We start from the raw sequence: 17912 nt of genomic DNA, 5'->3' as shown, positions 1-17912 counted from the left end.
TATCCAGTTTACCTAACTAGTTATATAGTTTGGGACTTAATTAGCTATAATCTTTGTAACAGTGGAATTAATAGCAATCATTCCAAAGTATCCCTTTTTGGATTAAGACTAAGTATTTCTGTTTCAAGAACTGATTTAGAAAGTTGGCAAATGTTAAAGAACATTGTTAAAAGCTATTAAAAGTAAAACAGTGTTCTTCAAATAGCTGAAGTTGTATTAAAACTCAGAAAGGATCAAAACCTCTGGAATATTAAATAATAATAAATGAAATATCTCCAAAAATACAATTAAGGAGTCCAAAAAGTGTTTAAGGGGCAACTAACCAAAAGAGTCAAAAAATCAGTGCTAAATCCTTTTGTTCCTTCAGCAGGAACAAAAATTGTGAGAGTCCACAGGACCATACGACAGCCCTGGTATAAAAGCCATTGCAAAGAAGCTATATGAATTCACTGCATTAGCATTTATTGTACAAGAACATAGTAACATTCCCACAAAAGAGTCTTTTTGGGTAAGGGAGAGAATTACAGGACAGAAGAGTCTTTCTGAAATTACAAAACTGCAAAAGAGGTTACACACTAAGAGGCTGGATGCTAAGAAGTTAACAGGACCAAACAGTATTCAGGAAAAAAGAGTTTAAAGTGAGTTTTGGGATGAAATAGCTGAGACACTAAAAGCAGTGTATAAGTCCTCATTTAAAACTTCCTCAGTGCCTGAAGACAAGAGAGCAGCAAAAATGATGCCAGGCTTTAAAACTGGTGTCAGGGGATCAGTGTAACTACTGGCTTGTAAGCATAATATCTGTTGCAGGTACGGAGAGACTATATAATGAACAGAAGGACTAAAGATACCTGGACAAATACAATGTATATGGGGAGAGTCAGCCAGGCTACCGGAAAAAAAAAAATCCTGCATTACAGACCTGTTGGGGGCTTTTGGAAAGTTTAACCAGTGTGAGGATATATATAAGCTAGTTGATGAAATCAGCTTGGATCTCTGTAAGATTTTGAGTCCTTCTCACCAAGAAGGACTTTCAAAGAAGCTGAGCATTCATGAGATAAGAGGGAATGTCTTGGCAAAGGTCAGTAACTGATTAAAAGATAGGAAGTGGTATGAGACAAATAGTCAGCCATCCCAATGGAGAAGGTCACCACTGCAATCCTGCATAAGTTTTGTGCTGTGATCCGTGTGCTATAATATTAATAAACTGAAACAGGAGGATGTATAGTGAGGTGAGAAAACTTGCAAATGATATGACATTCTTTGAAGTAAGCATGTTAATAGACAATAAGGAGCTGCAGAAAGACCTTACAGGATAGAGCAGAAAGGTAATAAAATAAAAATGCTAAGCAGTGCACAATAGGAAACACAGTCCTAGCTTCAAAAAAAATGATAGGCTCTGATCTGACCATTTCTATTCAGGAGCAACAATTTAGCACTGCAGCTGTATGAAAACATTAGCTCAGTACTAGGCAGCTGTTAAAAAGGCAAATCAATATGTGAGTAATTAATTAGGAAAGTAATAGAGAATAACATACTAGGGCATACTACATGAAGTATACAAATCAGTAACATAAAGCATACCTAAAATAAGAGATAAAGCCTTTGTCCACCCATGAACAGTATGTTTTGTTCTGGACCTTTCATTTCAAAAGCAGTAATTCAGTATTGGAAAAATTTCACAAACAGACAGCTAGAATGATTGTTGTTTTATGATGATGAATAATGATGTTTTATGCCTTATAAACATGTAACAACTTATACAAAAGGACTGTCCGATTAGGCTAGGACTAACCAAAGAGGGATATTGCAGAGGTTTTCAAAATTGTTAGGAAATAAGAGAGTTAAGTCACTAAATGAAGCTACTGGCAACCAAAACTACCTAGAGAAGGGTTTTTTGAACAGCAGATACAAAATATGTAGACAGCTACCTTTGCCAAAGGATGCTACCGATTTACATGGGCTCAGTGGAAGACGAGATCCATTGAGGGCTGCCATGCAAACAAGCCAGATAAGGCTCAGGAAATCACTGTTTAGAGGCTGGGAATGTATTAGGTAGAAGGGAGCAACACATGCTTGCCCTGCTATTATTCACCCTTAGGTATCTTCTCACAGCCACTCTTGAAGACAGAGTATAAAGTTAGACAGATGAAGACAACTGCTGAGTTTTTGTTTGCTTATGTTTCCTGGCACATCATCTCTCTGCAAGTGCAGATTATGCAAATTCAAGTTCCTCAGGTAACTACTTAAAACTACACTTAACTAGCATGAGATAGATGATGAAGACAGGTCAGACTTTCCACATATGTATTTTTATGATTATTTGCTGTATTTCTATGCAGTTTTACCAGCTGTGTTAATTTTGTGAATGAAAAAGAGCCAAACCCAACAAATTGAAAGCGCTTGTAAAGTGATCAAAGTTTCACAAAAGGTATTGCAAGTTACTAATGTTTTTTATGTGAGTGTTCTGAATAGCAAGACAGGAAGTTCATTTCCCCAGTGGAATCTCTTAACACAGCTGTATGCACAGCAATATATTTGTAGCAATGATTTTAAACAGCCATAAACTGACCGTGGCAAGATCACTATACTGTCTGGCACCTGTAGTTGGTTTGTTTCAAAAAATAATAATTTACACTTACATGATATGTTTGTAAAGATGGGCCAGAGTGCCAAAAAGTATTTAACAGAAAAGTGTTCATCACCTTTAATGCTGTCCAAGATTTTATTTCGTAGCTTTTACTTTCACAGGACATGTGTAAGCTCTGGCCTTCCACAGTCAGTTAAACATAACCTTTTCCATCTCAACAGCTTGGAAGAGAGAATGCTCTCTCTTATAAAAACATATGAAAACAGTTGTTTACCTGCCATTGCCTTGTACTTCTGATACAAGCTATATAGCATGACCTTGCTATAAAGCACAAAGATGACTGCAATCATATATATATGTATATATATATATAAAATCTTAATAAGAACATGATCCATCTTACCTAACTTTAACCATGTAAAATTTAGGCCTTTAAGCTAGCTAACTGTCTAGGCTTCCTTCAGAGTCCATGCAAAAATACAGATAAATGTAGGGAATGATTCAATCCATTGTAAAATAAGTGCCTGAAGTAAAATGAATCACACTCTGCAGGTGCTGATTTCTCCATTGACTAGAGAACAGCCAGCCAGCTAATATTAGATTCTCGAAATTTCAAGTAGCTAAATTCCTGTTTCACCTACCCAAGTTTCCCATCAGGTCTTGATTGCCAACATGTATACTGGGATTTTTTTCCCCAATTACTCAATTGATTCAAAAGCTCATATTTGGTAATTCTGTTAAAAATCCTTTAGTCCTAATGCTATTTAATGCTTATGCAGCTGTTTCAAGTACACTTCTACAGCTCACTGTGTAAACTGTATAAGATATTATTATCCAATGTATTACTGTATAATAAAAGTTAGGCTTCCTGATGCTTTCCTTACCAGCTGAAGACTGGTGCATAGTCTTTGATAGAGCTGAGGTACCTCCAGTATAACATACTATTTTGACCTGATTCGATCCTTGAGACAGCAAAAGATTACGAAATAACCAGCCATTGGACATTTCTCTTTGCTTTCTTAGAATTTTCTAAAGCTGTATCTAATTTCTAAAAGCTTTCCCCTGTTAAAAAATGGTGAATCAAGTGATAAGAAGGGATTTTCTTCCCAGGCTGCTGACACACAGCTGCTGTTGTCTATTCTAACAGCAATCTAATTTGGGCTATTTCTAAGTGACAAGGAAAACATACTCCCCTCTCGGTTTCTCAGCATTTTGGCATCTATACTATATTAACATATTATTTAAATCATACATTGGCCCATTCTTAGGTTTTTTTAATTTTTTTTTTTTAATTGGAACTTTAATATCTTTTTCCAGACTCTGAAAGTTTGGTTCAAGGCTCTATACAAAGTTTTGGCCACAGTCTTAAGGCTTGACTATAAAATACATTTTATACCATCATGACTAGTTATTTTCATATGAAATATCAAAAAAGTCCTAGCCAAGTGATGCTTCTGCACTCCTAGGAGTTTCTTTTAATATTTCCTTTAGGTTGCATTACTGCTGCAGTGAGACAATCTGAAGACACCTCTAGTCACTTTCTTCCTATACAGATACTAGAAAATCTGGATATGATGGAATAGGAAACCTTTGTGTAAGTGAGGCAGACTGGGGTGGTTCTTCCCCCACACACACTTCTTTTTAGCTACAGTTTCATTATCATAAGAGGCAAATGTTTCCTTTTAGATTTAGTTCCACAGACTGTTCAGTATTTTGAAGAAAATGAATTTTCAGAGAAGAAATAGAATAGCCAAACACTTTAAAGGAAACTGCCTCAAACTATAGATGTCACAGAGAACTGGCTGGGTACAGTTTACATTGCTACTTTTTTATATAAATGGATTACTGAAAAATAAGTTGTTCTTTCCTTACATCAGTGTAACAGAGAGGTTTAAAAATATCTAATTGATTCAGGCTCATGCATGTTATTTACAAGCTGGTTTAAGCATACTGCATGAGATGTTGCTTGGATTTTTGTAAAGACAGCTGGCATGAGATATTTTAACACTTCAAAAAATATTTTATATCCTCTTAAAATGTTATTGGGGAGGAGGAGATGAAAATGTTTGTACTGATACTGCAATAGTACTTTGTTTAGCCATTTGATCATTGTAACCTATTTGAAATGAAACTCATTTCACAGCAGGAAACATTATGTGTATTCAGGTAATTCCACAGGATCCTATGTAATTGTAATTAAGTCTTTTCCAAAAGTTGTAACAATTTTCAGTTTGTTCTGCTATCCACAAACATTTCTGCATGCTGCTCATTTTGAGTTAACATTATTTAGCTACAAAAATCTCAGTTGAATTAAGAGGTGTTTCTGTGGCATTCGCTGTAAGACATACTAGCAAGCACAGTGAAAAGTATAGGAAAAAATTTGCTCACATTTACTCTTTTTCTTTACCTGCAGGCTGCCTTTCTTCAACAAACCAGGTCAGTGTCTAAAAGTTTATTTGCATTAGAAAAAACATCCACTGCTGACAATGGCAGCCAACAACAGATACCATGAAGGTGGTGCTAGACCTAAAACAAAGTCTAGTTAGACCTGCTTTGGAAACTTAAAGGAATTCTAAAGTCAACTTATTAATTATGAAATGAAGTATTTACTCGACAAAACTGAAATCCTCAAGCATGAAAGAAAAGCAAGGAATTTCCTATAGCTAAGGTTTGAGAAGTATGTTTTGTTTAAAAGCCAACGCTAATTGCTTTAACTGTATATGCTTCCTTGCAAATTGATATGCCAATAGCTGGTATAGACACCAAAGGTACAAGCCAGCTATCCAAGCCTAAACTACACTCAGTCACAAGGGCTGTATCCTAAATCCCCTCAGAAGAACAGTTCTCAAAGCTGGCATTCTAACATTTCTGCAACATGGCTGCATAGCAAATCTTGTCTCCATCTATGACTGAAATAGTTTCAGTTGCTTAATGTTATCCCACTCACTGAATAGCAGTTATCATTCCATGGGGAGGCAACACTGAAAATTTTTTTTTTATTGGTTGTTTCTAGTTTCTTAAATGAGCTTCTTGCCTTGAGTCCTGCCAAACTCACATACCACTTGGATTATAACGTACACACATGGCAGTCAATATGGTTTCTAGCCACTATTCAGAGCGTAAAAGTGGTGGTTTCAAAGTGACATACTGTGGTCAAGAAACCTACTGTGCAGCCAGCCAACGTAAAATTCAAATTCTACCCTTTCATATGAGAGAGAGAGAGAGAGAGAGAGAGAGAGAGAGAGAGACCAACAGGCAAATTAAAATTTCCTTCAGAAGGCTGGAGGCAGGAGGGATGATATATTATTAATATAAGACAATACTGTGTTAAAAATGAAGTGTGCATGAAAATGCTTCTCAGGAAGGGGAAGGCTTTGCCTTGACTTGAGTCAGTGTGAAAGACTAAAAGTGACTGGGCCAAGAATGTATGTCAACCCACTGTTCACTCCACTCCTTTGTCCTCAGACTGGATCTAGATGTGGCCTTGAAAAGAAAACAAGTTTAAGACTCAGGGAATACAGAAAATACAAAGCCACAGTACATATTCTACTCATGAATTCCTGATTACAAGGGATGGGCTGAATGGTTAAAGGGCATAGCTGAAGCCACAGACATGCAACTTCACATTTTACTTCAACTATATAGCCAAGCAAGCGTCTGGCCCTTCAAAAAGCTGCAGTCTGAGAAATGGACGTATGAAACAAAACAATCTCTCCGCTAGTGACTTCTACTGCACTTTATGGGACAAGAGGAGGAAAAATAACTGAAAATTTTTGGCAAGCGGGGAAAGAAATATTATAACGTGTGCTACAAAACAAGCAAAAAGCCCCACACCACAAAGGAACTACTGCCAAATGCTGGGTTGTTAGCTTATGCCATTGAATTGTCTCACTAGCCTTTCGCTGGCCTGTTATTGCTGTTACCCTATCACAAAGATAGATCCATGTGCCCTCGCAGAGGAAACATTGGTCAGACTCGGGAGCTAGGATTCACTCATTGTTCAGCTCCTGGCCTTCTTCTGACTTGGGCAAGATATTTAGGCAGTACTGCAGATTCCATCATTTTGCAACTCACAGATCAGAAAAGTGCTTTGAGAGGTATGAATGATGAATACTGCATCAAAGTCACCATTTTTACTTCGACACACTAATACTTCTGAAACAAATCACACAGACAAAATTGTGTGATAACTGACATCAGCTAAATGACCACTACATCATGGAAAAAGTATTTCTCTATTAGAAAACAAGGATATTCATCAGCAGCCAGCTTATTATTCTCAAATCTCAAGCTGCTTTTTGCTCTTCTGTGCCATTTCCAAAACCCATGTAGCATATAATTTCTGAAAGCCAGGAAAAGAAAAAATTTAGGTGCAAAACCATGGGGACTTTGTACTATAGCTTGTAACTAGCAATGGACACTGAATTTATACAAGTATTCCCATTGCACTGAATGGCAGGGCAGCGTTCTGCTTGAAGGACATGGTCGATCCTCATAGAAAGCTGACCATTGCAGACTCTGAAATATGTTTTCAAAATTTACCAAAGAGTCATCACCATATGGTAGCTAATGCCAATTGTTATTAAACTGAGGCACTAAGAACAAGAAGCTTTTCTAGGATAAGAGAACAACATAGCAATTAACGAAACGCTGAAATTCTGAACTGGACACTAATGTTCACTCTGAGATAACTGAGACTCTGAGATATCACTCTGATAACTGAGACTCTGAGATAACTCTTTTAGCATTTTAGCCAGACTATATGATAAGGAAAGAAAAGAGTCCCACCAACCCACCACTTCATTATTTCATTATCACAACGATTAATGCAGTATTTTAAGTAACTATGAACTAACATACCATATTCCAAGGATTACAGCAAGCTCTTCTGCACACAAATCAGGTACCTGGTACTGATCAGCATCTGCTAGTTTTATCTCATTAAGCACTGTATCATCATTTAGATCACAATTCTGTTGGAGGAGAAAAAAACATTTTAAAATAGATAGGAATAGTTGCAGAGAAATCACTGCCTTCAAAATATGAAAAAAATATACTTGTTTGAAAAAGGATAATACAAACATCAGAAAACAACAAAATGAAAAGTAATTTACCATTATTATGATAGGATAACTAACAGACGAAGCCAGTAGAAGGAAGCATCATCCAAACCACTTTTGCTAAAAGTATACTGGTTGTCATGCAGTAGGAACAGCATTCAGAGCAACTTCAAGGTTACCTGAATATTGATTTTCTACTTAAAAAAAGGAATAAAGGGGATTTTCCTTTTCAAATTGTTGCTCATAGTATTACCAACAATTTCCTCCTCTATTATATATAATCTGTTTCAGCTTGTCTGTACGATGTTAAATGCTATCCTAACATGCAGGTTTTCAGGCTAGCAAACATGGATCTCTGGGAATGCATGGATTTCTTTTTAAGTATCAGCAAAGTGCAAGTAAGTAAAGCAGACCTTCTGCCAGTACAGTTAAATTCCTTACACAGGGAATTGCTTCTCCTCTTCTTTCTTTTTGTTTGTTTTTTTTGGGTGGGGTTTTTTGGTGTGTGGTTTGTTGTTTTTTTTTTTTAAGGAGTTTTGCAAATTAAAGAAACACAGATTGGAAAAAACCCAACTGAGCTAGCACCTCCAGACACTTTGCCCTGGTAAAAGCAAGAAGGAGTATTCTGAAAAGGTTTGCCCCTGGACAAGTACTTGTGACTTTCCATCAAATTTCCTCTAGAACAAATCATTTAAGGAGTATTCAGTTTAACTTTTACAAACAAGTATGCTACCTCAAGTTCATTGTCTGTATTTTAACTTAAAGAAGAAAGTAATACAATCTGTGTCTGAAAAGTATAAATTACTGTGTTCACAGAATTTGTGTTTGTTTGGAAACAACAGAAGATTCCTTTGGCTGCAAGCAAGGAGGAGGTAGCTATAATACTATTTCTCCTTCCCCTGCAAAAACAAAACAAAAAAACCCCCCAGTCTTTAAACTGATTATTGTACTACTGGTTTTTAGTTACCAGTAGTAGTTTTTATAGTCTATTAAAAAGAGAAAATGGATTTATATTAACAGTTTTTCAAACTTCTTATTCATTTCCCTTCAATGTCCTAGCTAGAAGCTGTTTCCACTGAATATCTTCCATTGGCAAGGTCAAAATGAGGGTCCACAGAAAAACAAAAAGTGAACAGGAACGCTTCAAAGTGGGTTATCAGTATTCATCACCACTACTTTATCGCTATATAAATGAAACTAAACTGTGATTTGACAAAGAATGAGAAGTAAGTTTATTTTATTTTATTTCAAGGGGATAATGTAGATATTCCAGCTCTTAAAGGCATATTTAATACCATCATTTTCTTCTCTTACTACATTAGCATATATAAGGATTAGCTACCACTTCAGATGAAAATTATTTTAGAATAAAGAACTATGCTAGTATAATGATACTACTTCATTGGATGTAACAAATTACAATTTAATTTATAAGGCAATTAGTTAAAAATTTCCAGCTTCTGGTCTACATAATCTTTAAAATCTACCCTGTATAAACAGCACTAATTGCTTTAACTTCACTATGAATATTGATCAACTGAACTGTACTGCAACTGTATGCTAGAGTTTTAAAGCACGACTTCCATTCCCAGATTTGAAAAGAAATTCCTCATTCCCCCATAACATAAAAACAGCTCTGAATTTTTTAAAACTAATGAAACTATTTTAAAATACCATTTCATATCAAGAGTCCGTATGCATCACCTCAAGCCTGCTGTTTTCCTTTCACAGAAACATCATCAGTTTAACTGAATGTGTGCTTTCAGATCATTTAGTTATTCTGAAGAAAGCTGACCTGTGCGCAAAGCTTTGGATTTACAATCTCAAATATTTATTTTGAAATGCAAGTAGTTTTCCTTCTAGTGCCATCTGAGATACCATAACTGCTCAGCACCAGAGGGAAGCAGGAAGTGCCTGACCAGAAATCAGCCCAGCTACCAGTTCAACAATCAGTTGCTATATTGGTTGTAATTTTAATGGAATTAAATTACTGACCACTTAATTGCAAAATAAGTAGTTCAGTCATCTTACAGAACAATAATAGGGGAAGAACTTTAAGGCCATAGAAGTCAGCACTCCAAAACAGGAGATGAAAATTAGGTGTGCCCAGTCTCAACTTGGCCTTTATACATATTGGCAGAGTTTATAATTCTTTTGGGAAATTTTCCACTCATCCAGGACAGTTACTGTCCTTAGACAAATAGGGTATTTTCCTTTATGTGCAAATGGCAGATGTAAAATAAGAACACTGGAGAGGGGAAGAAAATTTCCCTATAATAATTTTGCAGCATGATCACAGGCCTTTTAGCTTTCCATATGCATACGTTAATTCTGTGGAGATTCTCAGCACCTCTCAAGACTTAGCTTCTATGCATTTTCCATGAATAGTCTTTTAAAAGTATACAAGATACATCAAGCATCTCGCCTAAACTTAGACAGAGATGCAATGATGTTGTCGGTAGTTTTTGGCAGATGGAGAATAGCATTAACTCCAATGTTAGCTAAAAGAACTTCAAGATACACTCAAGGCTGACAAATTTGAGACCAGACCTGGCAAAAGAAACACTAGGACTCACAGTTAACACTGACAAATTACATGAGGTTGTATTTTGATAATACATTATCAATAAAGACATGCTAGAAAAAGGGGAAAAAACCCAGAACCTTTAATTGGTAATTCAACGCACACATGAACTGGGGAGTCTACTTAGTAAAGCCTAGTCTAATACTTGTGATGGGACACTCATATACGATGTTAATAAAATGTCTGAACTTGAAATACCTCAGGTTTTCCTCAAAGCAGTACATGGTTTTACTAATATTATTTTCCAGAATTTCTGACACACACAAAATGCAGAAATAAAAGGTTCCAATTTTTTTTTTTTGGCCCAGAAGTAGACTGTGGGAACAGAAAGCCTAACTTTCCTTAATAGGCAGTCCGAGTAACTTACGACAGAATTCTATGACCCAGTCGGTCATAATTGCACAAAACAACTCCCTCCTTTTAGCCAAAACTTCTGGAGTCCTTTCTAGCATCACATTTTTACTTTTCAGAAAGAGTAGATATGCTTACTTTCTCTAGCATTATTTTCAAGATACATTCACTAAAATGTTAGTAGGAAAGTGTGGATAACATAAGCATGACTAATTTTTAATGGTTCCAAATATACCAATTTTCTTTCTCAAACTCTGTTACACTTACTTCAGCAGCTTTGGGCTTGTTCACTAAAAGGACATATATTATCCTTGCTAATAAAATACTATATTCATATTTCATTCCAGGTTATACCTACAGCCTAAAACAATGTTGCCAATTTTATTGAAACAATGTCATTATTTTCTTCCAAACTAAAGTCCTTATCAGATATAGACTACAAAGGCAAATTCTTCAGAAAGTTGTGACTAACTAGAAAAAATAGTCATACAATGTCCCAGTTAGGGACCCTCTGAGAACAATGCCTCATATCATTTAGTTCTAGGTAAGCTGGACTTGAAGTCTATAACTAAGTCTGACACTCACCAGGTGGCCTCCCCCAAGCTCTCACTATCTTTAAATGGGTTGCTATACATAGTTCTATCAGAAGCACAAGTTGTGACATACATGCAGTCAATCTCTTTTCATCAAATTGAATACAACACTAAGGACATATTAATGGACAAACAAAAAAAGCTATGATAGTCTCCTAAGATAAGATATTTCTGCATTCAATTTAGAAACAGAGAAGTATTGTCAAAGTCTTTTGCTTAAGATCCCTGCCTGACCTTCAAGTCTATCAAGGCATAACTTTTTTTTATAAAGGCTCTCCAACCTGAAGAATAAATCTTGGACCATAATGCCTCAATTTATCTCTGGCTTCTTTAGCAAGTTTGAATAACCTTAAATCCCGACCAGAACTCCTCCTTACGAATGAAAAATGCTATTCTAAGACAAATCAGTGGTTGTTGAGCAATTTATAATTGAAGTCATCATGCACACCCTTAGGACCAGTAGGGCCAAGTTCATGCCAGTAGGAATACCTAGACCAATTTCCTATCTTCACACTGCTACTAAACATGGCTGTCTGTCCTTAGGAATCTGTGCATTTCTGTGATGCCTTGCAGGCTATTTTGAAAATCTGTCTCATCTGTTTTCCTAACTCCATCATTCTTAGGCACTAGAAATTAATACATAAACTGTAGAAGATCATATTTGCAAACATGCTTTTAGCTGAGTAGCCACATCTGTCTTGCAGACAGTCCTATGTTGTTTTACCCCGTGTCCTTTAATATTAGGCAAACAATTGCCCCACATCTTTTCCAAAAACTTTCAGAAGTCGTAAGTTTCTCCTAGGCACCACCCTAGGTGGTGCAGACACCCAAGAAAAGCTTCAGCACATTTTCATTTTAAGAAATTAAAACAATTCTTCTCAAATACATACCATTGTTAAATTTTCTAGAGGTGTTGGAGCCGGACTTAGTTCACTATGAGGAAGGAGGAATTCATCTGTTCTTTGGACATCCAAAATAAGCTGTGCAACATATTTTTCCTGAAATCGTGTTCTCTTCCCCAAAGCACCTACAGAAAATTAATATAAGTTTATATTAATGAACACTAAAACCCAGTAATCTCATCATATACTAGAAAGTTGCTCACAAAAAAGCAGAGAAACACATTGAGAATTAACCTATGAAATTTAGCAGTGGTTTAACTCTGCTCGATCTCTTTGCAGCAAACTACATGCATTCTCACCGCTAGCTATGACATACAAAGAAATACATATTACAAACATACAAACACAGCTAGATAGGTCTTGCAAAGACACTTTAAGGTAAATTCCCCATAACCCACCATATTGTCTCTCAAAAACTCACAGTCATCAAGTTTCATCAGTTCCCTACTTATTCCCTAGCAATAAACCACAAACAATTGTTTGATATGCCTACTAAAACTTAATGACAACACGGAGATATTTAGGCAAACGAAAATCCCATATCATCTTACAGGCCATCACATAAAATATTTCAAGTCTTCATTTGAAGACTTAGGTCTATGAAGAGGGGTCACAGACATCACATTAACATAATACAGCACATAAGATACTGTAAAAGTAACACGGGAGAGTGTGAAACAGCAAACCAGTGAAGGCTGTCTACTGAATTGATCAATATTCAGAATGCACAATGTGAAATTCCTCTGTGTCATTTCTTCAGTTCTTTATTTGACCCTCAAACAACTTCTACTAGTTTTGAGGGTGGCAATTAACATTTCTACCAAACTGAGAAGAAAAACATGTCTGTTCTTCCTCTGTTACGCAACCTGTTTGCAAGCTGCAATCGGAAATCATAGAACAATTTCAGGACGGTAACTTAGAATAACAGAATCCTAACCAGAGCCAAAATGGAGATAAAAATTACAAAGTTTGGAGGTTTGCTTCCTTATTATTACTACGATAAAATGCTCAGATAATGTGAACTGTGAAAGTCCAATAAGAGAAACAGAAGACTGAATGCTGATCCACTGTTGCTTTTGCAGAACCTATTGAAATAAAGTTCTTAATTATCATTTTGAAAATTTTGCAGGACATAAAAATCTTTGAGGTCAAGATGATTGACTGCTCATGTGACAAAGGCCTGACAATGCGGCCATTGTCAGCAAAAATCACCTGGCACAGGCACTGAAACAGTAATCATCCCCTTTTCTTCCTGGATGTGGAAAGAAAGCGGTAGGGAAACCAGAATTAAACTGATTTCTCGTTTTCTGCCAATCAGCCCTGTTAATGGGAAAGCCTGGTTTTAAGAGTTTATGAAGAAATGAAAAAGGTTCTAAAAATATCACCTTAAAATTGCAAGGCACACTGCAGACAAGACACACACACAGAGAAATACTGAGTAATGATTCATACTAATTTTACACAGTAGCACTCAATTCTCTATTTTAATAATACCTGAAAAATCATTATGCTGTAATTCACTTCCATTATGCCTTACTGCTTAAACAGCTGAATAAAACACTTGCAAAGTTATGCTGGTTACCAATAAATTTACTTGCTTCCACCCAGAAACTGTGATTTGTTTATGCTCTGAGATGCACACACCCCTCACCCCATTTTTTAAAGCAAAGAATTCCTTGCTATTACAGGACAAAACATAATAGTTTTTATTTGGAAAAATATATATCACATGTGTTTAAGCTGGGGGAAAAAAATTGCTTGCTTTATACCACCTCACAAAAGAGAGGGAATCTACACAGAGACTTTACTTTCTGTTCCATATTAAAAGTGCCCAGGGATACATTACTGGGCATGAAAACAATAAGCAGACAATATGCAGATCTCAGAGTTCAGCATCATTAATCCTCCAGATCTGTTGATCTTAAATTTAGTTTGAATTACCACCCTTCATTTTAGTAAATTTATATGCAAGAAGGACCACAGTCTTCTCTTTTACTGGAAATTGTTTTGAGGAGTTATTGATGGTTGTGACTCATTGTGAGGAACATAAGGATGCTTTTTAATAAATTATTAATACAGCACAGACCTGGATTAATGGGACTTAAAAGTACACAAGTCAAAGCAAGTATAATTTTTTCACACATTTCTACAATAACTTTGGAAAATACTGGTTCTAAATTCTCTAAGAACCGCATATATTTCCATGCCGTAATAAAATGTTCAACTAGTATTACAACCATTAAAGAATAAAAGTATCTTAAAATCCTTTCCTAAAATGGAAATTCCTTCCAAAAGCCTTAAAAATGTCTTTGCTAGAGGCTGAATTTTTACATTAAAGCAAAGTCTTTTTTGATGATGTAACATTCCTTCTATTTAGCCAAAACACGCATGTCAAATGAATTTGTCTAGAATGCCAACAATTCCCACATGTTCAGTTCATTTGCCTTCAGGTTAGACATCCTTCATAACTATTATAATAGATTTATGGAGATAAACCACAGAACTTTTAGGAGTTTCACAACATTTTTCCAAGAGACTATATCACCACAATCTCTCTCTGGGACTAACATAACCTCTTGGTAAAGTAATAAAAAATACAAATAATTCCACTGCATCCAAACTTTTTTTTTTTACCCTCCAAACAAGAGGTTTTTTCCTAGGTTAGATTTAAGGAAATTATTTATCCAAAATCTAAAGAGCTCCTTAAAGGAGGGAGTTTTTTTCCCCTTAAAGGGGAAAACCTCCAACATGTAGCTGTAAGTTGAGGATTATCAGTGAATAGCCACCTGCCACTTTGATTTTACTTGTTCTTAGTTAATTAAATTGTTATAGGTTGATTATCATCACAGGCACTGATGTTTTTAATAAAAACCAAGAAAATTTAGGTTAATTTTAAACAAAACTATCTTATAATATCAAGTTTGCAGTACATGCCACACATGGAACATCAGACACACAGTACATGTTGCATATAGGAAAAAAGGGTAGGATCAATTGAAATGCATGGAATTCCTTCCAACAAATATATGGAAATTACTCCTATGTTCTAAGCAGATACCATTGAATATAATAAATTCATAGTTATGCAAAAGCATTATGCCACAAGATTTTCATTACAGATTTTTCAAAGTAAACTTTTAAAACCTTTGAAGAAATAAGCATGGAGTTCCATAAAAGTTGTTTGGTTTTGGGGGGTGTGTGTACATGTTTCAGGGTGGTTTTTGGTTTTTGTTTGTTTGTTGCTGTGGGTTTTTTTTGAATTAAAATATTAAACTGACTCACGATATAAGCAGGGGTAGCTGCAGCTCCAATCTAAATATAAAGGAAGAGCTAGCCTTGTGACATACAGCAGTCTAATAGGTAAGGAGGCTACAAGTTTCAGTTCCTTAGTCCTTTCCACTAATAACTCTATAGAAAAAGCTATATAAAGGTTTTTGCATTTCTACTCAGGCACAATTAAAAGTTCTTACATAGAGGTGGTGTGCATCTTATGTCATTTTTATTACCTAGCAGGACCAGCTAGACCAAACAGTTCCATATCTATACATGTAATTTTAAATGAAGTTGCAGGTGCAGCAATTTGATCTGCCTGACTAAAGAATAGGTTCTGAAAGGATAATTATAAAGCCTCTATAGTGACTGAATCCTTGGTATTTCTGTTCATCAGAAATTTGACTTTTCTACTTATTTCCTGTGATAACAACAGTTCTGGAAGTGACTTTTAAATGCTATTTACATAGAGTAGATCTAGCCTAGTGGCATAAAAGGTGAAAGACTGCATCAAATCATCATGCAGACTTCTTTATAAGTGTCTTCAAACAAACAAAAAAAATTATTCATCATGACACCAACTAGTTTCCCATAACACAGACAAGTAGACCTAGAATTTGATATGAAACACGAGAAGGAAGGACCATAAAACCACAGCTGCTGAGACACCCATATTAGGGATGATATTGTAACTAGATGGCATATTTCTCTTCCCTTTTCCAAGCAATACTAATTCTTAGAAGACAAATGAGTCCTACCTGTTAAAAGTCAAGATTTTTCAAAATATAGTTCTTTTTTACTTGGATATGTAGAAAAAAATCAACAAACCGTACGTTAGTTTGGTCCAACCAACCATCCTCATAGACTGTACAAGCAAAACTTACCTGTAAGATTAATCTGCAGTTTCGTTATGTCTTTAGCCATCTTGAAACATTGTTTAGCTTTTTTATACTCATAGTAATACAAAAATGTATAAGCACACTCAAGATGGAACTGAACTGCTAAGTGCCAGCTTTCACCACCTGTGAACAAAGTTTCTGCTTCTGTCACTGCAAATTAAGAAAAAGAAAAGCTATCAGGATGCACCCCAGGAGAATGATTATTTTAAAAAGACATTTAAAATACCAGGAGAGAAAGTCTGTTATGCTTAAAGCAGACCTGTTCTTCTTTACACCTCCACTTACCTAAAAATCCACAGTCAGTGTATAAAAGATATGCACTATTTAAAGCATTTTTCAAGTTTTATATCTAAGGATTACTACTAGAACAAACAAAATCTTTGCTTATATTTTACAGAAAAGCTGCATTGGGATATATTGATCTTGCAGGAAATAAACAACTCTAATTGTCTTGGACCTGCTAAAGAACATAGGAACTCAGAACACAGGATATTGAGGTAATACCCTCCTTAAGTAGCAGGCTTCAAATGAGAAAGTTCACCAGCAGATTGAGCATTGAATGGGGACTTTGGACTCTTTTGGGGATTTTTGCTTTTTGTTTGTGTGGGGGGGTTTTGTGGGGTTTTTTGTTTGCTTGTTTTTTAATAATTACTGATTTGCTAAGTGATAAAAGATCATGTTCTCCATCTGAACAGGAGAAAAGACCTTCATAAATAAATCTGAAATCTTTAGGAAAGAAGACTTGATATTTTTGTATCCAGCATAGAAGCATTTGTATTTCTTACATATTTAAATTCTATCAAAATACAGTAAATGACAAAAGAATGTTCTTGCATAGTAAAATACAGACCATTAAGTTGAAAACAATTAATGTAAATTATTCTTAAATGGAAGTGGGTTTTTGCTTTAGGCTTTATTTTTTTATTTTGCCAGAAAATATTTACATAATAGAGCTCTTTAAAAGCTCACAGCATCACAGTACCTAAGAAGATTGGTACTCACGATTAACATAGGTGCTGTGTTACTTAATGGATGTTTAATTTTTCAAACATGCTTTATTAAGATTAGTTAAAAGTCTTACTATCTGAAGAACTAATATTATCAAGGATTTTTTTTTAAGTTTTTCTCTGACTTTTGAATTTAGAGCTCAGCAGTCAACTCTTGCCTGTACAGATTTTATTGTTAAAACTTCCTAGGCTTTTTTTTTTTTTTGAGTACTTGTTAATCCTCAAAATCTTTCAATTAATATAGGAAGCTCCTAAATCTGAACATATTTTTTTACACAGCTTTTTTAATTCAGTAAATAAGAATTTGTATGGATAAATCCTGCCTAGTATCTTAACTTTTTTCAAAGTCTGAATTTAGAGATTTTGTTTAATGAAAGCAAATCAGTAAATTAAAAAATATTACTCCAATGGTTTTCAACTAAAGTAGGACAGAGAATGAAGCAGGTTACAACTTAATCCTTAAAAAAACCCTCAAGAGACTACAACTATTTAAAAACAAAGTATGCAACTTAATCCCTGCTTTTAACACAAAGCCTATTTCAAACACATTACTTCAAAATTGAGAAAGTTAGCCAAATGTTAACCTCACATTTAAGTAACATACACTTTTCATTAAGAAACAATATGAGGTTTTAATGCTTTTGTCCATAATTATCATT

The 17912-nt window shown here is 35.2% G+C and overlaps 1 protein-coding gene across 1 annotated transcript in view; it reads right to left on the bottom strand.

The window, feature by feature from the left end:
* The window catches only part of TTC27 (tetratricopeptide repeat domain 27), a 134442-nt gene that overhangs the window by 93643 nt on the left and 22887 nt on the right, over positions 1–17912 (bottom strand). Inside the window, exons 6-8 of the mRNA XM_072856610.1 lie at positions 16232–16396; positions 12066–12202; positions 7448–7560 (exon numbers count right to left, since the gene is read on the bottom strand). Of these exons, the coding sequence (XP_072712711.1) occupies positions 7448–7560; positions 12066–12202; positions 16232–16396 (415 nt within the window). The remainder of the gene's footprint in view (positions 1–7447; positions 7561–12065; positions 12203–16231; positions 16397–17912) is intronic.

This window comes from Ciconia boyciana, chromosome 3 (genome assembly GCF_034638445.1).
Source record: "Ciconia boyciana chromosome 3, ASM3463844v1, whole genome shotgun sequence".
NCBI lineage: Eukaryota > Metazoa > Chordata > Aves > Ciconiiformes > Ciconiidae > Ciconia > Ciconia boyciana.
This window is presented reverse-complemented; position numbering and strand designations above follow the sequence as displayed.